General features: G+C 44.1%; 2 protein-coding genes across 7 annotated transcripts in view; both read right to left on the bottom strand.

Moving 5' to 3' along the window:
* Positions 1–10,797, bottom strand: part of dolpp1 (dolichyldiphosphatase 1) — a 33,004-nt gene extending 22,207 nt beyond the window's left edge. Inside the window, exon 1 of the mRNA XM_038781939.1 lies at positions 10,695–10,797. Within this exon, the coding sequence (XP_038637867.1) occupies positions 10,695–10,779 (85 nt within the window). The 5' untranslated portion in view covers positions 10,780–10,797. The remainder of the gene's footprint in view (positions 1–10,694) is intronic.
* A 6,500-nt stretch (positions 10,798–17,297) lies between these two features.
* The window catches only part of miga2 (mitoguardin 2), a 60,992-nt gene continuing 55,675 nt past the window's right edge, over positions 17,298–22,614 (bottom strand). For 5 of the 6 annotated variants that reach the window (XM_038781646.1, XM_038781642.1, XM_038781644.1 and 2 more), the window contains one exon: positions 17,298–21,423. In XM_038781646.1, coding sequence (XP_038637574.1) covers positions 21,217–21,423 — 207 coding nt within the window. In that variant the 3' untranslated portion in view covers positions 17,298–21,216. The remainder of the gene's footprint in view (positions 21,424–22,614) is intronic. The other variant, XR_005458474.1, reaches the window with a different exon arrangement.

The raw sequence follows: 22,614 nt of genomic DNA, 5'->3' as shown, positions 1-22,614 counted from the left end.
GGATTGGAAAGAGCAGTCTAAGGAACACAGTGAGAAGGTCCATCCAACACACACTACAGTGGTACAATGAGACGCTGATCCCACTTGAAATGAAAAATGAAATGAAAATTGCTTATTGTCACGAGTAGGCTTCAATGAAGTTACTGTGAAAAGCCCCTAGTCGCCACATTCCGGCGCCTGTCCGGGGCTGGCACTTAGCATTCCCTCCATGTTTCCTTTCCATCTTTCTGCTGAAAGGGGAAGCAGGTTTTCTCTACCCATTAACTTCTTTTTCCATTATTTTAATCAAAGATTTGGGCCTACCCATCGCCTCTAATCAGTTTTGCAATTTTATCTTCAACCGCACAGTATGTGAGATAGCTTTTTTTTTTAATCTCCCTCTACCTTTTAAACCGTGATTTTTAAAAATTTGACTTATCACAAGGTAAGAGCACAGCCTAAATGCGAGGGAGTGCTGGTTCCTAAATGAGTTGTTGCTCAATTGCTGCTTGGGCAATTCCGTAAACATGAGGAGTGTTAACTGAAGGCTGATTGGCAGGCTGCCAGATACTGGCCATTGATAATCATTAACTAACTGTTGGACTTGGGCAGGTTCAAAGATTATTCAGGCTGTGAAAGCGACCGGCCGAGGAAGTTTCTTTGGAACAATCCTTTCGCACAGATAGGGCACAATGGGCAAATTATTATTCTGTGCAGGTGAATATAAAATACCGATAAACCATTAGTAAAAATCAATGCTGTAGAGCAGATAATTAACCTGCAGCTCCAATACACTGGGTAGGAGGTAGATTCAAGCCAGCAATTCCACACAGTACAATTCTCAATATTACAACTTGCATTTATATAGCAACTTTAACATAAAAAAACACCACAGCACTTCATAAAAATGCAGTCTCGAGGAGGGTCAGTATTTATTGCCCATCGCTAGACAGTGATGGTGAGCGTTCTTCTGAAATCGCTGCAGTGTGTGAGCTGAAGGTACTCCCGTCACTGTTATGGAGGGAGTTCCCAGATTGTGATCCAGTGACTATGTTGGGATGTGTGGATGAATGGAAAGTAGGAGGCAACACCAGGTTAAAGTCCAACAAGTTTGTTTCAAATCAATAGCCTTCGGAGCACTACTCCTTCCTCAGGTGAATAAAAGGTAGATTCCAGACACATATATATAGACAAAGTTAAAGATACAAGAGTCTTTGCAGGTATTAAGTCTTTACAGGTCCAGGCAGAGTAACTGAAGAGAGGGATAATCGCAGGTGAAAGAGGTGTGAATTGTCTCAAACCAGGACAGTTGGTAGTATTTCGCAAGCCAAGGCCAGATTGAATGTAATGCGACATGAATCCAAGGTCCCGGTTGAGGCTGTACTCCACATCATGGCACCCATTCTATAGATGGTGGTGGTCAGGGGTTTGGAAAGAGCATTGAAATATTAACCAGGGTGACCAGAAACCTGGTGAAGGAGATGAGGTTGTGGGGTTTCGAAAATAAAATTAAAGTGTGGGGCTGAGGTTGATGAAAGCACAATCACCAATGGTAGAGTGAAAGGAGGGGGGGAGGAATCCCTAAATGGCAAGATGAAAAAATGAAAATCGCTTATTGTCACGAGTAGGCTTCAATGAAGTTACTGTGAAAAGCCCCTAGTCGCCACATTCCGGCGCCTGTCCGGGAAGGCTGGTACGGGAATCGAACCGTGCTGCTGGCCTGCTTGGTCTGCTTTAAAAGCCAGCGATTTAGCCTGGTGAGATTGATAGAAGTGGAGAATTCAAAAGCATGTTAATAGTGTTACAGATGATTACAATAATGGAAAAGAGTGATGCCACAGTGATTCAAAGACAAGCTAACCCGGAGTAGGGAAACACCACATGAAAATCAATTAGCCATAGAGAGAAAAGGAAGGCAAGGTGGCAGCGTGTCACCCTGGGATCATTCTCACGCATCTCCCCTGTTACAGAACAGTCAAAGGCCTGGAAACTGACTGTCCAAGTTGGTTATCAAATAAGCAAAGAGGGTAAAAGAAAGGAAAAAATAGCTTTAAAAAAAAGTTTAAGAATAAACAGACTGAAAGCAGGAACATTCAGAAATTGTGCACCTGGAGATATTTTCTCTAATCATGTTGAGGTTTATTATAGAAGTTTATACTACTGAAGGAGGCCATTTGGCCATTGTGTCCATTCCTATTAAAAACAGTCCATATAGCATAATCCCACTTTCCAACTCTTGCTCCATAGCCCTGTAGGCTATGGCACTACAAGTGCATATCCAAGTACTTTTCAAATGCAATGATCCTATCACCCTTACAGACAGCAAATTCCAGATCATCATGAAGAGTGTCATGAGATGGAGATGGCCACTGCATTTGTGTCTGTATTAGCTCAGATCAGAATTATATTAATCCAACTGGGATCTGAATATTAAAGGGTATCTGACATTTAGGAAGGACAGGAAGTTAGGAAAAGGTGGACGGGTAGCTCTGTTAATTAATTATGGTATTAGCACAGTAGAGAGGGATGACCTAAATTCAGGAAACCGGGATGTAGAAGAGGTTCGGGTTGAGGGGAGAAATGGTAAAGACAAAAAGTCACTGGTGGGAGTGGTGTACAGGTCCCCTAAATTGTAAGTAGACAATAGGACAGAGTACAAAAGAACAGATAATGGCAACTTGTCAGAAAGGTACGGTGATAATCACCGGGGATTTTAATATACATATAGATTGGAAAAATCAGGGGCAGCACAGTGGCGCAGTGGTTAGCACTGCTGTCTCACAGCGCAAGGACCCGGGGTTGATCCTGGCCTCGGGTCACCAGCCATGTGGAGTTTGCACATTCTCCCCATGCCTGCATGGGTCTCGCCCCCACAACCCAAAAAGATGTTCAGGGTAGATGAATTGGCCACGCTTAATTGGAAAAAGAATTTGGGTACTCTAAATTTTTTTAAATATATAGATTGGAAAAATCAGGTGGACAGCAGTAACGTCGAAGAGGAGTTCATAGAATGTTTTTGGGATAGTTTTGAGATGGGCCGTATGGCCTAATTCTGCTCCTATATCCTCTGGTCTTATGAAAGAAGACAAAGCCCTGGCCACCCATGATGGGACAAAAGATTTGGGTTTTGAGCGATCCAATATTGAGCCCAGGACAAGCCTCCTAAAATAAGATGGTGTGTGTCGAGGTTGGGGAGAGAAGATAACAAAGAATATATAAAATTCGATCATCCCAATTAGGAGCATAGACATTGACCAGAACCACTGGGTGTTCAATAGGGAGCCGCATACAATCATATATCAACCTTTTGGGTCAATCCCAATCTGGGATGAGGAGAACTGGACTCTTGGTGATTAAAATCGCCTTTTTCCTGGCAGCGCTATTAAAACTAGAATTCAAAACCTCACCCAACCAATGCTTGGCACAGCCTGGTCTGATCTTTAATACGCAATGGGTTTTTTGCAAAAAAACATGATCAGAATTTATGTGCGAATGCTCTCAAACGTTTTCCGGCGCCATTCAAGCCCCTAACATTCCAGGTAATCAGTCGGATTGGAGTCTCCCTCCACCCCGCAAACCGGAGTCAGCCATTGCCAAGGAGCGATGTTAAAGAAGGGGCACTGAGAAGACAATGCAAGAATATCAACCCGAGATGGCCAGAGTAGAGTCAGGTGCCTCGACAAAGGGAGACCAGCAGACACCGTCAGCAAGCTAAAACCCACCCCACCCACCGCTCCCCAACCCAAATACACCACCACAGTCGAGCATAACCACACACCATGGAATGGTGGCAAACAACGCATGCTAAAACCTATAAATAACCAAACATATCTTGATACAAATAAGCTCATTTTAAAATCTATTGTTACGACACACTTGGGCTAGCAGCGGTCGATTCCAGCCCCACAGGCCCCGGAGTCCCAACAAAAGTGAATTAACCAATAATTTGCGTAAAATTTCTGATGCTCCGATACAACAATTTTATTTAGAAATGAAAACATGCGATAACTATAATAGAATAACTGCCAACTAATCTGCTACCCGCCCTTTTTCCATCCCCCCGTCTGCCCAAACGCACACTGAGGAAGAGGAAAAATAATAAGGGGATTAATATGAAATGAGTGTCGTTTCTTCCAAGTTGAAGTAATTGCATCTGGCTGCCCTCCCAGATCGCTTAAGGATTGAAACCACCAGTTAGATTATAAATGAGGATCTTCAGGCAGTAATATTCAGTCAACAGTCCCAGGCTGTAGGACTCCCTCTGGGGAGTCACTTTAACTTTTATTAACCTGGGCCTTCAGTCAACTCAGGCCTGTTTAATTCTTACTCGTGTCCAACTCAACCAGAGTGACTTTAACAGCCTTACTGGGTTAAGAACAGAGTTCCCCACACGAGATTTAAAAGGGGTTTTTTAAAACTGGCCCAGCCTTCAGCCAGTGGCTGGATTGGATTTCTTTGCAGTTTTCTCTGGCTGTGCAGAGAGAAAGGTCTTTACTTTGGATCTTCAGCAGGAATCCATTAGATGAGAGAGATAATTCAGAACTGTGGGCTTCCATCTTCTGACCAAAACAAAAGTAAAAGAAAAAATGCGCCACACAGAGGAAGGAACATTCCAGAGACAACCTCGACTAAGCATTGCCTGTCCTCAAGAAGAACCCAGCTTTGAGAATAGCTCATTGGCCACCAGCCGAGTCAGTCAATCCGAGTCATCACAATGTCAGACCAAACAGCATATCATGCTGGAGTTTCCGATTTATAAATTAAAGGTAAGCTGCTTGGTCTTAAAGATATTAACCATTCATGGACAAAAAAAATGGCAGTAGCAAACAGGTTAACGAAAACCAAAAGGAGGAAAGGGGAACCGACAGGGATCAAACAGGAGGATCCTTACACCAATATGAGCTCCAGAAAACCCTTTATTATCACTCCCGTTAACTAACAAACCTTGTTAGCAGGGAGAATCCCAACCGGAGAGTAAAAACTTATTTAACTTAATAGAGCACCAGGGCAGCACGGTGGCACAGTGGTTAGCATTGCTGCCTACGGCGCTGAGGACCCGGGTTCGAATCCCGGTCCTGGGTCACTGTCCGTGTGGAGTTTGCACATTCTCCCCGTGTTTGCGTGGGTTTCACCCCCACAACCCAAAAAGATGTGCAGGATAGGTGGATTAGCCATGCTAAATTGCCCCTTAATTGGAAAAAATTGGGCACTCTAAATTTATTTATTTTTTAAACTTAATAGAGCACCACGAGGGCGACTGAAAGTCACGCCAAATGGTAACAACAAAAAGAAATAAAATGCGTTATTGTAAGGAGCAAACAGTAGAATTCCCTCATATATAATTACGGTCATCAATACACCCAGACAACAGACATGAAAAGTGCCCATACAACAAGCCATAGGTCAGATAAAGCAGAACACAAATTGCGCTTCTGGACAAAGGCGTCTGTATCTTCCGCAGAGTCAAAAACTAGTATTTTTCACAGAATGTTACACGAAGGCAGGCTGGATAAATCATCCTGAAGTTCACTCTATTCTTATTTAGGGAGGATTTCACTTTGTTAGAGGCGGTCGCTTTCTCGGCCAGGTCTGCGCTTAATATCCTGGTATAATCTGATAAATTGCCTTCCCATGTAAAATCCCAGTTGCCCATCGAAACACCGACTCCTTCTCCTTAAAGCTGTGAAACCTTTTGATCACCGCACGGGACGATCTCCAGAGCAAGGCCTGGGTCTAAGAAAACAGTGGACCGGGTCTAATTCTGGGGGGGATGGATGTAGGTCCACACCCATCATTTTGTGGAACAGGTCTGAGGTGTATGGAGTAAGGGTGGAGCCTTCGATCCCCTCCAATAACCCCACAACACAAACATTTTGTCTTCTGGATCTGTAGTCCAGGTCGTCCAGCTTCGATGTTAATGTCCTGTTATCCTTGATCACAGCGGCACAGTCGGACTCCAAGGAGGTGACCCTATTGCTATGGTCAGACAATGCAGTCTCCATGCCCATGGATTGTGGTTCCTTGTACTTCCACGGTCTGGCTGGTAATCCCGTGAGCTGAACAAATGGAGGCCAAAATCTCCCCGACTGATCTTTGAAGATTTGAAATCAACATTGTCAATATTTCTCGAGCTCACCCGCCAATATTTTGTTTAGTGCTTCGGCTGTATGGACAGCACGATGGTGCAGTGGGTAGCACTGCTGCCTCACAGCACCCGGGTTTGATCCCAGCCCTGGGTCACTGTCCATGTGGAATTTGCACATTCTCCCAATGTCTGCGTGGGTCTCACCTCCACAACCCAAAGATGTGCAGGGTAGGTGGATTGGCCACGCTAAATTGCCCCTTAATTAGAAAAAAAAGAATTGGGTACTCAATTTGTTTTTCAAAGTGCTATGGCCATTAGTGGTGTAGCTGGAGAAGAAGCTGCCATCACCAGCTTATCTCCGGCTGATCCATCAGAAATTTGGACCAGTTTTTGTCTGGCTTTGCTGCCTCAGGGCAGCGCACAGATGAGGAACTCTACCCAGTTAATTTCAAGGTTTTTTTTCTGGTAAGTTAAGTTACACGCGGGAAATAGTTAAAAAGGGCAGGTTTCCAACTGGAGCCACCAGCTGGTCTTACCCTCACATCGCACCTCCAGAAGTCCAATTATGAGAATTAAAGGCTACATAGGAAAGCAAACTAAACACTGGGCTCATTTCAAGAGGAAGCAGATTGAAACACAGGGAGGTTATGCTAAACATGTATTGAACTTTGGTTAGACCACACAGAAGAACTAGGAGCAGCAATGCCCACATCCTATAAAAATAAAGGTTTCTTTTAAAAGGATGGTCATTTGTAGTGTAAAGAAACACAAGTCAGCAATTTGTGCACAGCAAATACCCACATACAATGTAATAATGATCAATTGTTGGTGGAAGGATAAATACTTTCAAATTGTGCTGTAGGATCCTCACGATGCACTAGAGAAGGCACCGAGACAGAGGAACACTTTCAACATGCTCAAGTTTCTGGCAAAGGGGTAAACCCATGACTATCGAGCCTGCTTCACCATTTAGTACAATCATACCTCAATCTCATCTCAGCCTCCAACTCCACTTTCCTGCCCAGTGACCAAAACCCTTCAACATATTCCTAATTAAAAATCTGTCTATCTCCTTCTTAAATTTACTCAATATCCTGGCATCCACCGCACTGTGGGGTAGTGAATTCCACAGATTCACAACTCTTAAGAGAAATAATTTCTCCTCATCTGTTTTAAATTTGCTACCCCTTACCCTAAAACTATGATATCTCTTTCTAGATTGCCCCACAGGTACTGTTGCACAATTCTGGTCTCCATACTATAAAAAGGACACTGCACATGGATGATAGGTTATATCCATCAGGCGAAGCTGAAAAGATTGGGGCAATTTTCTCCAGCTGAGGGGCTGATTTGACGGGGTCCTGAAGAAACAGAAGGGTTTGGTAGGGGTAGAGAAAATGTTTTCACTTGTGGGGAAGCCCAAAATTACAGGCCATAAATATAGGATACGCACTAATAAATCCAATGGGAAATTCAGGGGAATCTTCCTTACCCATAGATTGCTTGGAATATAGAACTTGCTACCACAAGGTAAAGTACAGGTGAACAGCATAGATACATTTAAGAGGAAGTTGGATAAATGCATGGTGGAGCAGAAGATGGTGAGAGGGTGAGATAAAGAGGAGACTCGTAGAGCATAATACTTGTGTGGACAAACTGGGCTGAATGGTCTGTTTTCGTGTAGACGCACTGTAAACACAAACTGGCTATTGCTATATTTCTGAAGTTGTTGTAGTTTAACAGCCTAGATTAAGATAAATTCAAGCAACTAGACTTCAACAGCAAGCTGACAGAACTAATGGATGAACTTGTACACCTGGAAATATTTATCCCAAAGGGACACATGAATGAGATGGTCGGTTACACCACCTGCCTGGAATTGTTTATGATCAACTACTGGTGCCAGAATGTTGGATTCTTTTGGAACCTGTTGAACAAGCAACAGGTTAGGCATCAGCTGGAAAAGGAGTAAACAATGAATTAATGGTAAAAAGTGGCCTGCATCCAAAAAAGCAAGTTACAGCAAGAGCGCTGTGACTGATGGGTAGGGTGCATGCTGTATAGCTGATTATCAGTACACTGGGGAGTTAATGGAATCAACCCCACTGAGAGGCTAAAGTCAAAACTGTCTATGGGAAGACAGCAGAGGCAGTGCATCTATGTTACATCTTTTACACCCTTAGGAACCCAACCCACCACACTTTACAGCCTATTTAATGCACCTTCCAAGCCCCTGACCTCTACCACCTAGAAGGACAAGGGCAGCAGACACATGGGAACATCACTTTACAAGTTCTCATCCAAGGCACACACGATCCTGACTTGGAACAATACCATTCCTTCATTGTATCGGAGTGGATATCCTGGAACTCCCTCCCCAACAGCACATGGATAACAACAGTTCAAGGCAGCAGCTCACCACCATTTTCTCATGGGCAATTAGGGAGGGACAAAAATGCTGGCCTTGCCAGCAATGCCCATATCCCATAAAAATAAAGTTTTTTTTAAAAGGATGGTCATTTGTAGTGTTGAGAAACAAAGTCAGCAATTTGTGCACAGCAAGTTCCCACATACAATGCAATAACGATCAATTGTTGATGGAAGGATAAATGTTTTTAAATTGTGCTGTAGGATCCTCACGATGCACTAGAGAAGGCGCCGAGACAGGGGAACACTTTCAACATGCTCAAGTTTATGGCAACAGGTTAAACCCATGACTGTCAGACTCAAAGGGAGAGTGTGTTACTCCAGAAACAAGAATGAAACCTAGATTTGATCTACAGGCTGATAACAGCTGAGGGTTTTGGCCAAGGGTGGTATCATGACTGGTTCAGGCTTGGAGGGCCGAGGGGCCAGTTCCTGTGCTGTTCTTTGTCTCGTATTCATGTTCTGCCAGGTTACAATTCATTGATCAGGTCAGTTGATTGATTTATAAAAGGCTCTGAATAAGCATTCTATGGTGTGTGTTTTACTTTGCTGTCTTCCTTTTATCAGACCTCTGCTGCACTATGCACCAAGTGACAGCTGTGAAATTCAGCAAGCAACCTACTCCCAAAACACTGTTACTCTGCAAATGAATTCTCATTTGGCATCTTTCCCCACCCTATACCTGGGGGATATTCAATGTACATGAGAGACATTGGCTGCCACCGCTCTTTCTTCACAGCAACTGAACACTGGGCAACAGCTAACCATCTTTAAATGCATATCAGAGATCCACTGTTAACTAATCACAGTATCTGTGGTGAATTGAAACATCAGTGCAAGATAAGGACTCCTCCCACACTCTGGCTGGTCACAACCATCGATTAGGTGACATGACTGCAGGATTGTTCCATCATGAAGCAGCTAATGGTTAAGCAGAGGACATTATCCTGACAAATTCTTGCAGTCCTGGGGCGGAGATGATTGATCACAACAATTGTGCTAGGTATGACCCCCAACCAGTGGAGAGTCTCTCCCCCCCCACCTCTCTGATTCCCATTGACCCCGATTTTCCTAGGGTTGGATGTCAAGGGCAGTCCTTCTCACTCACTTCTGGAATTTGACTCTTTTGTCCATATTTGAACCAAGGCTGCGATGAGCTCAGGGGTTGAGCGTCCATTACAAAACCTAAACTGAGCATCAGTGAGCAGGTTATTGCTAAGCAAGTGCCACTTGACAGCACTGTCAATAACCCCTTCCATCACCTCACTTGTGATCAAGAGTAGACTGAAAGAGTGGCAATTGGCCGGTTTGGATTGGTCCTGCTGTGCACGTACAGGACCTAACTGCCCAATTTTCCAAGTTGCTGGGTAGATGCCAGTATTGTAGCTCTATGATACATCATTGTGGTTTGAGGGAACTTGCTGTGCACAAATCGGCCATCGGGTTTCCTATATTACGATAATGACTACCATTCAAAAAGTGACTATAAAGTGCTTTGGAACGTCCTGTAGCCTTGAAAAGCTGCACAGAACTGCAAGACCTCCTTTTCTCAAACTGGTCCATAAAATGTTTCAGCACAGGGAGGGGTTCTCCACCTTGACTAACCCCACTATATTGCTCATGCCCCCATATCCTTTACCGCTGTATTTTATCAAATTCCCTTTAGTAAAAAAAAAGACAAATTAATGGTGTTCTGTCTTCAATACATTCAGAGCAAGTACCAGCCTTTCAATTTTTTTCAAGATTTGTTATAAAAGCCAATAAACGACTTTGAAACATTCAACACTGCAGTTACTATAATCTCTCATTAGTCATTGCTATAAATATTTTCACTCTGACAGCTCTTTGCTGCCTGAGCGCTGGCACCCAGTGTGCAGGCGCTGAAGCAGCGGCCCACCAGCCCGCGCCAAAGCGCCGGGCGTTTGCCGAGCATGCAGTTACGTCTCAGGCCCGCACACGATTTGGCAGCCACGGCGCCATCTAACTGCGCATGCGGGATTCGAGGCCGGGCGCACAAACCAATGGCGCATTATTTGGCAGCTCCGACCGAGCGCCTTCCCTCCCCCGACCGACCAGGCCTACAAAACAAGGCTTGCGACTTCTCCCTGCACCGACCGCTCGCTAATCATTTTCTTCGCCCGTAAAAATTTTCTAAAGGCGGCCGAGAATAATTCTTGCAAAGTCCCGACGGGAGAATCTGTACCTGGAGGGTATTCGACGTAGGTGAGGGACAGCGGCTGCCACCGCTCCTTCTCCACAGCAACCGAGCACTGTGCAACCGCCGCCATCTTTACCGCGTCACGGCCGCCCGTCGCTAGCCAATCACAGCCGCCCGCCACCAGCCAATCACAGCCACCCACCCGCCGCCAGCCAATCACAGCTGCGGCATTCCACCCAATGGCGACCCACCATCCTCGGCTGACGGAACCAATCGGGGAGTAGGACGCGGGATCCTCCCCCCCCCCGGGGGTGAGTGACGGCAGGATTGGCCAATCAGAAGAGCGGACGTTCATCTAATCACAGCACAGACCCACTTCTGGACAAAGTCGCGGAGGCGATTTAAGAGTTGTCCTGAATGAATTAGAATAAACCCAATTCTTATAACAAATGCTCAATCTGGAATAAATCTGATCGAGGTATATAAAATTATGAGGGGGAGGACAGGAAGGGACTTTTCATTAACATGGGGCAGAGATTTTTGGGGGTTGGGGGTTGGGCAAAAGGTTTAGAGGGAATTTGGAGAAAAAGCCAGAAAGTGGTGGGAATTTGGAACTCACTGTCTGAAAGGGTGCAAGAGGCAGGAACTCTCAACATTTTAAAAGCATTCAGGTGGGAACTTGAAATGCCATAGCATACAAAGCCACAGACCCAAGTGCTGGGACACAGGATCAGATGTGTGTTTGATTGCTGGCACGGACACGATGTGCTGCATATACTCTGATTCTATGGCAAATGGAGCAAAACTAAAACATGTATGAATGTAATTTATGGCTCAGTCAGGAGTACTCTCATCCTGGAGTCAGAGGATGCGAGTTTAAGCCCTGCTCCAGAGATCGGAGCACAAAATCTAGGCAATCACACCCGCTGAAATTGTGGGGGTCCAATGCATTGGCAGAGGGACCATGCAGAGCGAGTAATGCAGTAACAGATGGACTGTAAGAGAGTGCTGTACTAGCAAACGGGCTGTACAGCGGGAGTGCTGCACTGGCAGATGGACTGGACAGGGGTGCTGCACTGGTAGTGGGGCTGAACAAAGGGTGTGCTGCACTGGCAGCAGTCTAGAAAAGGATTGTTGCACCAGCTGCCTTTGAATGAAATGACAAACCAAGGCACCATCTGCCCGCTCAGGTGGTTGTAAATATTCCACTGCACTATTCAAAGAATAGCAGGAGTTTTGATGTCCTGGCCAACAATTGTCACTCACCCAACTTCACGGGAACAGTTTATCCATACTACTATATATGAGACTTTGCTTTGTGCAAATTGGCTCCCACATTCCCTATATTACAATGAAGTAGTACTTTGGGGCATCTTGAAATTGTGAATGGTTTTAGAACTACAAATTCTTAGGGCCGCATGGTGGCGTAGTGGTTAGCACTGCTGCCAGGGAGCAGCACGGCGACCGTGGTTAACACTGCTGCCTCACGGCACCGAGGACCCCAGTTCGATCCCGGCCCCGGGTCACCGTCCGTGTGGAGTTTGCACATTCTCTCTGTGCCTGCGTGGGTCTCACCCCCACAACCCAAAGATACGCAGGGTAAGATGGATTAGCCATGCTAAAATTGCCCTTTAATTGGAAAAAAAATAACTGGGTACTCTTAAATTTATATTTTAAAAATACAAATTCTATCATCTTTGTTTATCAAGCTCAAGTGACCAAACCACCCAATGCATTGCTTTGAAATATATAGAGCCTTGTTCCAATGTGGAGCAGCTAAGAGAAAACAAGAATTTGCACTTAACAGTGTCAGCCAGGATTATGTATGGCAGTCCTGGGTTAGACTTGAATTGCCATGGATGGTCACTCTTTCAGTTGCCTAGCACCTTAAAACTCTCAAATTCCTCCCTAAACCTCTCCAACCTCAGACTGTCTCCTTGTTTTTTTAAGTCACTCCTTAAACCCTATCTCTTTAGCCAAGCTTCTCGTCACCTGTTCTAATATTTCCTTATCTGGCTGTGCATCAGATTTTGTCTGAGGACACTCCTATGAAGCAGCTTGGGAAATGTTACTCAATTAAAGGCGCTATCCAATACCAGTTTTTGTCTCTGTCTCTGCATGTTCTTCCTACAACAACTTGGATGTATATAGTGCCTCAAAATTAGGAAAATGTAAAGGGATGTGTGTCAGAATAAGAACATGAGGATGCTGTTTGCCACCAATTAGTTCATGGCTGATGTGCATCTTAACTCCATCTACCTGCCTTGGCTCTGTAACCCTCAATATCCTTGCCTAATAAGTAAATCCATTTAAGACATTTTTGTTCTGTGATTTTTTTTTAATTGAAATGTATTGACGGATACAGGACAGCAACGGTCATTTTAAAAATAAAAGAAATCTCAATTCTCAAGACGAAAAGATAAGTTTTACACCAAAAACAATAATTCACACAAAAAACAGAAATAGGCACACATTTAAATCATGAAAGGATGACAATTTCAGACACTTTTCCCCCGCTCTCTTCTCTTCTTAGCCCCCAATTTATTGCAAACCTCTGAATTTTTGAAAATCTTAATAGCAGCTTCAAAAGACTGAACCCACAACTCAGTTCGAAATGGACCAGCCCATGTCTCAATACAAGACAAACTTAATTAAATCCCAAACGGTGCAGCAATTTTGCCATAAACCAATACCAAAATTAACCTTATGCTGATCACCAAATTCACATTCAAATTAGCAAATTGTGGTAGGGAGGAGTGACACCTTGGAATATACAGATTAGTGTGCATCTGTGCTGGAGCGAGTTGGGACTTTTGCTGGTGGTAGTTTGGTAACAGTTGAGATATTCCTTGGCTTACTTGCCGGTAAAGGATGACCTGGTATTAGTATGGTAATTGTCCTGGTCTACCCTACAACACTTGAACTAGATATTAGTTACTTGTCCATTTGAGTTAATTCCAGTCCAGTTTAGTTAAGGACTCCCCATCCGCTGCTGAAGCTGTATCTTAAGACTATGGGTCAAACTATCTTTACGCCTTCAGCACCTCCTAACACATTCTCAAAGGGTGCCATTCTTCACAGGAACTAAAAACATGATTTGATTGAGGGGTAGATCGACATACACACAGAAAATAATTTTTAAAATTAAAATGAGAATAGAAATACAGTCCAATGCGCCTACATCATCACATTGTCACTTATAGATACTTTGTTCCTTCCCTTTTGTAGGTATAAACCACCTTCTCACCTTGATCTCCTCACAAACTAGGGTCAGGCAGGTAACTTGTACCAACTCCTGTACCAGTCAACAGGAGGTGCACAAACCTGGCCAGAGAACAGTTCTTCTCATCAATCTGATTTTACAGTTCCCCTCCTTCACTCTCCCAGCCACCATACTCATACACCTTCACTTAAAGTTCGATCACTTGCCTCCAAACTTGAAAGTTGCATTTTTCTGTTGCGTTCTACAAGGTATCATTTTCAAAATATGCCTCCATTACAAAACCCAATGTGCTCCACTCCCACAGACCTCATAAGATGAAGGTAAAGCACACATACCAAAAAATTAAACACCTAATGATCTTACTCTTAATCATCTTGGACAGAAAGCCCAGCCTGACACAACTGATATCCGGGCTAACTGACAGAACAGCGGGTAAGATTAATGAAGTATCCCTTTCTAAGCACACAATTTGGACATGTGGGGTCTGCTGGTGTATTCTGTGGATCAATGAGGTTCTTTAGCTTCAAACAGGAAAAAGTTAGAAAAAGTTTAAGGGAATCTTTCGGCTGTTTATTAACCCTCACCTTGGGATGACCTGGTCAATAAAGTAAAATAAGAGTAAAGTAGTAAATACATCATTTCTAAACCTGATTTACATTTCAATTATCTTTTCAGTAAAAATCTATTGGAATTAACAGAATTAAATCTAAATGACATCTTGCTAGTTTTGTAAACAATAAAAAAAAGGTTTCACTAGCAGTGGGCTGAAATAGAGGTTTGGTAACTTCAGTAGCACCAGGCTAACAGATTTGGGCCAATGCCAGAAAGGTCACTGCTAACTGTTTTATCCATATGGCAGTATGTGGGCGCTTTGCTTTTTAAAACTAACTTCTCATTGAGGGCTGAAGTTAAAGCAATGCCTTGCTCACAGGCCAATCAAAGAATGCTGCAGTTAGTTAGTGACAGGATATGGGTCTACACTGCAGTTCTCCACACAAACATCAAAACACAAATGGTATGGAAATAACTACAGCGAAGTGAGAAGTGGCGTCGAAATCTCATCAAAGACAATCTAAAATAGGACAGCAAACAAAACGAAGAGAACATTAAAATTACGTCACTGAAAACAGCTCAATGCAAATCAGAGGATGTCGCGCTCAAGTTGTACAGAGCTGTGGTTAGGCTACTGCTCAAGCGCAGCATCCAATTCCGGTCACTGAAACACAGGTAGAAAATTCTACAGCTGGAGTGTAGCTATCTCAGATGGCTACTTGCAAAGACTCAAGGAAAATATGGCCAATACAGGATTCAGGCAAACCCAAGAGTCTAAATGTATATTTGCTAACAGAGAACCAGGCAGTATCGAAACCCCAAGCCGATTTGCATTCTAATGGCCCATTTCCCCAGGACAAAGGGCTGGTGCTCAGGTATCAGATACAATTCCAGACACATCGGCGCCACTCCCTTCACCCAGGAAGCCCAAACAGCCACGGTCAATGACCGCTCAGGACACGCCCAGCCATCAAGGTACCCGCCCCTTTATTGGCTCAAATCAAAGGCAGTAATCAAAGCATGACAAATTATTGGGTCCAAAGCTCAGGACTACCTAAAAGAGCGTGAAACCCCAAAGGATAAAGAGAGGCACTGCCACGTGTTCCATCTCTTTTGGCCCTGGCACACCGGCACTCTTCAGCCCGGTCTGTACCTGAATCCAACTGCAGCACCACAACCAGAAGCAAGTTCAAGATCAACGATCGCTACCAGACGGATGAGCCCAGCAGAACCGAAGTTACTTCTCCAGACCCAGCCACTCCAGATCCGAACAAAGGTCTTGTTCCTCTGCCAAAGCTGGGTGCCTGAAGTTAAGTACAGGTTGTTGTAGTGTTAGGTATAATTTAGCTTGTAGTGTTTTTATGTTGCACGTGTGGGTTAATCTTGTGTGTAAATAAACTATTATTGAACTTGAACTAACTAACTGGTTGTTGGGTCTTTGATCAATATCCGGTTGAACCTTGTGGTGGTATCATCTGATACCTGGCGACTCTGAAAAGCAATATTATTAATTGGCAACATTCTTGGTGAAGCTGGTGGGAAAGTATCCCACTCAGTATTAAAAAGGGCAACAAGAGGCAGTGCCGAGAAGCACCCCGTGGCTAACCTCTAGTGTCAGCAGTTTGAATTAGGGAAAAAAAATGAAGTGACTCAAGACTTTTCAGCCTGAAAAGGCTTATAGAGATATACAAGATAGTAAACGGTATAGGAAAAGGGTAAACCTGGAATATTATTTTAAACTATGGTCGGAATGGGACACGGGCTGGAACTGGTAAAAGATAACTGCAGGACTGATATGAACAGGTTCTTCATGCAGAGTGGCCAATACTTGGTAAGTTCATCCCAGTAAAGAGTTGGAGGCAAAAACACTCAAATGTTTCAAATAATTGTGCAATGTTCCAGGGTGTATTTTGTTGAATAATGGACTCCTTTATCCACAATTACCACGTGACTTCAAATGCACCACTGAACGTCATCAGTTTGTGACAGATGTAAGTTCAGAGACACATGCTTGGGGAGGGGGCCTTCCAATGACACCGCCCCACGCTGCCGGGAAACACGCGGGCAGGCACGTGCTTCCAAAGGGAAAAAGGGATCACAACGGCTGGAGAATTCCAGCTTGTCTTTTGAATGAGCCGTTCAACAATGTCGCCCAGCTGCATATTCAGATGGACATAAAGGATCTCATGGCACTATGTGGCAGAATCATAGAATTTGCAGTGCAGAAGGAGGCCATTCAGCCCATCGGGTCTGCTCCAGCCCTAAGAAAGAGCACCCTACTTAAGCCCACACTCCACCCTATCCCCAAAACCCAGAACCCCATCTAACCTTTTTGTTTGGACACCAAGGGTAATTTAGCGTGGCCCATCCACCTAACCTGCACATCTCTGAACGATGGGAGGAAACCGGAGCACCCGGAAAAAACCCACACAGACACGGAGAGAACGTGCCGACTCCGCACAGACAGTGACCAAGCTGGGAATCAAACCTGGGACCTTGGAGCTGTGAAGCAACAGTGCTAACCAATGTGCGACTGTGCCGAGGAGTAGGGAAATATCCCAGGAGCCGTGGCCAATATTTATTCCTCAACTAACAGCATACACAGATTTTAAAAAAGAGATGATTCTGTCACAATCACCTTGCTGTTTGTGGTATCTTGCCGTATGCCAGCATTTCCTACATTACAACAGAGTCTGCACTACAAAATCTTCCACTGGCTATAAAACCCTTTTGAGATTTCGGGGATCATGAAACTCGCTGTAAAAACACAAATCTTTTCTTTAAAATAGATAAAGTTTTAGAAAGAGGGCAGCTAGGGTTTGGGGTGGGAAGAGGGGTGTGGAATCTTCTCGATTTGAGTCACAATTTTTTGAAAAAGAAATAAAGTGCATTAACAAATCTGATGTCTACAGAGCCAGACCAGATACCTTTTTCAAAAAGAAAATGCAATTGGGCTTTTATTGGGCGTGTGCACTTTCTGGCTTATTATTAGAAAGAGCCTAGGTGTACAAATTGGCTGAGCCCGCAGAGATTTGGGACTCAAAATGCCCCTCCTCCACCTTTCCGATGAAGTACTCCCAGATCAGGTATACCTTTCATTAAGACGCAAGGTTTGAAAAAAGCTCCCTCTCTTAAAATCATACGCTTTTAACCGCAGCTGCAGGGTAGAACCGCTGGCTGCGTTGCTTTGGCTCGTCTCCATTGTGGCCTCTTCAACTGAGATTTTGTGCTGAGGACCCTCGCCCATTAAGGGTGTCGGCTGCCCCCAAACCCATCCCAGCCAGAACCCGCAGGCCAACCAGCCCGCCAGAGTGGAATTTCATCCCAGTCTGCGATAGGATTTCAACCCAGGAACTGGCGACGAAGGGGCCGGTGTCTTCGCTGACCACGACACCCAGATCTCCCTCACTTAAACACGACTTTGTTTACTCATTTCATTGATCCTCATCTTCTTCCAAAAGGAAACTCCTCCAGATTCCAACTTCTTTCTGTAGGCTTTCTAGGCAAAAAAAAAATATCCACAGCCACTTTATTTTCAGAACGCAGTGTCACCAACACATTCGTATGCCCATACCACTACCATCGCTGTGATCTCCACAAGCCTCAGTCATAATTCAGGAACAAAACAAAAATTTCAACTCAAGAGAAACCACCGCTCAACATCCCAATACATTCAATAGTCCTATTATAAATCCTTCAATTACCAACAAGGTGTCATTTGGAAAAGATATGTTGGTGAATTTAGAAGTAGTCTTTATGTCACATTGTTGGAATAAAAATAAATCCATCAATTGTGAGCTTTCCAGAGAAGTGGTCAGTAATCATCTCAGAATCTGATTGCACCAGGAAGCCTGATCTGGGTCTGAACCTCCAAAACTCCAACAGAAGGTCGTACCCTCCCCTCAAAAACAATCAAATCTCCACACCTTTCCATCTCAGAGTGAGTATTCTCACCTTCTTTTGATTGTTGGTGTAGTACACTCCTAATTACTCCAAAAGGCAGGAACAGACTTTTTGCGGCGGATTCTGTTGATGGCAAACAGAGGTGTCTCAAGGCTCTCCAATATAGTAAATCAGGCAACAAAATAAAACCCCACTTCAGGTTGGCATCATCTATTGACGATAAAACATTGATATCAGATATTGATACATCAGGCCTCTTTGTTTGGAGGGGGAATGGAAGTACCCAAAACTGAGTGTTCAGACAGTGGACTTTTGATCCACATTAAGAGAACTCTCCTTTAACCCCCACCTCCTACACCATGTCTGCATTCTCACGTCACGCAGTCCCAACTCATGTGTGTCAGTCATGGTTTGGGACAATTAAAACGTTCCAAACGCAAGGCCATTCAGAGAGAGCGCACGAGATAGGCAGGGACAGAGAGGAACCAGAATATCAAAAACAAACTACCCACCACAGCATGAGGAGTGCTTTAAGAGAGTGCAGACGAGTGGGAAAGAGGGAACATGTGATTGTGATTTTTTTTTTTTTTTTTTAAGTAGTGCCAATTCATTTAAAAGTTTAGTTCAGACTTTTGAGTCCACAGAGGAAATAGTTTCAGGAGTATTGGTCAACTATGTTGACTCCATCCCTGACAATATTAAAATAATTACACCGTACCAATTTCAAATTAAACTGGAGATCTGATGGTAAACCACTTCATTGTGTGTTATGCCAGGAATGTTTGAGCTGCTGAGTGGGTTTAGGGACATAAAGCATTCCACACACGAGAGAATCCCAAGGTGGAAGCAATGTTCCTTCTTATTTTTCATTGTTAAAGGCTGCCTATTGCACAGCATGACCATGTGATTCTTAGAGGGGACAGTGGTTGCATGTGGCCTGTTTATTGCACTGTGCAGTACATTCCAGATCATGTGGCCTGTTTATTGCACTGTGCAGTACATTCCAGATCATTGAGCACTCACACCTCAGGAGAACGAATGAGTCTGCCCGAGCAGCGGAGCAACATGAAGCCCCTTCTAATGAAGGTTAGGGTGAAAAGACATGAGACTTTGTGGTTTCTGACTGTCTGGGCTACATTGAACATGAAACCAATCCCTTACGTTTGACTATTTTCACTCAGTCCATGTCGCCTACATTTTGTTACCAGGGTGAGTACTGACTCTACTGGCAGGCAGGAATTATGGCAGGACTTACAGAAAGCAAAGCTGATGTAACAGCTAACAGAGTCTACTCAACAGAGTTTCTACAACTACTGCAAACCAAACTCTCCCAATAAAAGCAAGATTATTTCTCACAGTAAAATGCAACGAGTGGCGGATAGCTACAGAACAGAATTAAGTGAGTCAAACAATTGCTAGACCCTAGAGGCAGTGCAGTTTCTTGCCGTGACTGACGGGGAATTAACCCGTCACCACCATTCTAGCTGAGACTCCGCTGCCACCATGTGCAATCTTTTGCTAAAGCCTTTCAAGGTATGGGGTTATGAAAAAAATTACTTCAGTTAATTTCCTTCCCTGCAGGATTCCTTACCCAAGGGGAAGTGTGGGAAAAATAATCTACATCTAGTCCCTGGCCATTCTTGACACTGACCTTTGACATGGTGTGAAAACTTCTCCCGACTGTCATGTGCCACATTAGTCATGGGAGGGGTAATAAATTTTTTAAAACGTGGGGAGGTGATTTAACTGCAGAACTTTACATCAAACACAAACAGCGAAATATCAGAGAGCATTCAGTTCCTGTTTCACTCAATTTTATCCGAGTTAAAATATCAAAACACGCAGGAACAAGTAGAGCCCACAAACTGCTGGTATCGGCTCAGTAACCCACCCAGGTCCTCCACAGAACTGGAGAATGATTGGCTGGTACAGATCGTCTAACAGTGTCAAGAACCATTTCTATTGACAAGAATAATAACGCATTAAAAGTCAAATTACTTTTTTTTTAAAAGTTTAAACAAACTAGTTGTCTGCTTTTTAGACTCAAATGGTAGTCTGGGGTAAAAAGAAAATGCTCCGAATTTTCAACGGTGTAATCCTTTTTGTGTGAGAACTGTACAGTTTGGTCAATGAATGGGCTCCTCCTGTACTGTATCATTTTGTGATTTGGGGGAGTACTGGGCTGGGTGATGGGGGAAAAGAGCAGGCATGGAAACATTGGATAAGGAGGAAGTGCAGGGTTACGTGAGAAGGCAGGGGAATGGCACTGGGTGATTTGCTCACACAGAGAGCAAGCACAGACACAATTGGCTGAATGGCCTCCCTCTGTGCTGTAACAATTCGGTGTTGTTTCTTCCCTAGGCAGGGGATGCCAAGGCCAATTGCAGTGTGCACTTTACAACCCTGAACAGCCACCAATCACAATGACATTTTCTCATCTGTGTGGCTCAGTAATAAGACCAGGCAATGTATTAATCCACTACACCACTGAGAGGGGCAGTCGCACCTGAGTTTAAAGAGCAAGGCTGATTCTATGTCGACCCCAATGGTAAAAGTGGAGGGACGCATATTTCTTGTCCTGCAATTTTCGGGCTATCACAGTGGGTTATCCCACCATCCAATCACTCCAGGCTGTACTGGATTCTGGAAGGATAACTTTCCCTTCTTCCTGTCCCCACCCATGCCATATCAAAATGCTGATATCCAACAGAATGAGCCAACCTCAATGTGTATGGAGTATTCGAATCAAGACTGTTATGAGTGTCCTCAAAATGGGGGTCATCCAGGATTCAGATATAAGCCACTGATTCTCAGTGCGAAGTGGTTTGATTCATTTCTTCCCCGAAATTCTTTTTTTTTTGATATATAAAAAACCTTTGTGCCTGGATTTCATACAAGGCTTGCCTCTTCCAAAGGTCCATTGTCAGTGGGTATTGTCCCATTCATTTCCGGTATTGCATCAACGCCCAGGTAGCCAAGGAGAATCTCGCTGCGTCTCCGTGACAACTGCACAATGTCGTCCGCCAGCACATTCACTGTAGTGTATCGTACTTTGTCCAGATCAAACATGTCCTTCAAATACTGGAGAATTTGTTGCTACAAGACAAAGGGACAATGGTGTGTAAAAACTATAGTTAAATAACAAATATATTACAGACCATATACGAGATGAGACACCCCTACTTCCCCTGTTTCGCCTCGAAATTACAGAAAAATCTTTTATCTATTTCTGTATTTTGAAACTTTTTTAAAAACACATTTAATTATTGCACAAGTGCAGCAGTAACACTAGGTGCCAGTAGGTGGCAGTATCGAGGACAATTCTCACTTTATTAAAGGGACAATTGAATCACTAATCTCTATTTTAAAAGGAAAAAATTGCAGCACTCTCAGGAAAGAGCAGGGAAGCGAGATTCATCAATAGCTCTTTCAGAGAGCCTAGGAAGGCATGGTGGGCCAAGTGGACTCCTGAGCTGTACTATTCCCCGAATTCTTTAAATTGTCAGTATGACGCATTTATCCACCAAACTGTCCAAGAATTTTTTTTAAAAGTGCTAAGCATGACGGAAATGTTGTAATTAATCCAGAAATGCTTCACTAGGCCTGTTAATACAGCCCCTTTGCTTGGTCAAGGCTCAATAACATTTCCATCAGTTAAGTATCAATATATTAATACCAAGCACCTCCCAAATCTACACTAACTAGAAGCAAAATATAACAGATACACAGGAATGCCACCACTGCCATTGTCAGACACATCATCCTGACTCAGGTGGCCAGGCATCCGATTTTGAACCGAACGTTCTGTTTTTTAGCCAGCCTAACCATTGTCCAGTACTGGACGTTGTCATGTCCAGTATTTTGTGCCTTTTACCCTTCCACGTCAACAGTCTCTCTGGATCGCGGATGACGTACTTCCACTCCAGTTCGATGGGTTCCTACGTAGCTGATGAGCCCAATGTGCGATCTGTAGACTCTGCCACATTCTTATTCAAAGGATCATGATTAGTCAGCAAGCCCAATTTCAATCTTGCGGCCGAATGAGATGAAGGACGGTCACTCACTAGATTATGTTTATTGTCACAGGGAGAAGAGGACGCTGCTGCCAGGCCGCCTTTCTCGCCACTGGATCTGGTGGATCTTGAGACGGCACCACTGGCGATACTTTTCCAGTGCTTCACCGTGCCTGCTGTAGGCTGTCCCAGGTCTCCAAAGCATTTCAGAGCAAGGGGCGGGGTGGTGAACATCAAACCAAGGCTACACAGTCTCAGATTTGAGTTCCCGATC

Source organism: Scyliorhinus canicula, chromosome 21 (genome assembly GCF_902713615.1).
Source record: "Scyliorhinus canicula chromosome 21, sScyCan1.1, whole genome shotgun sequence".
NCBI lineage: Eukaryota > Metazoa > Chordata > Chondrichthyes > Carcharhiniformes > Scyliorhinidae > Scyliorhinus > Scyliorhinus canicula.
This window is presented reverse-complemented; position numbering and strand designations above follow the sequence as displayed.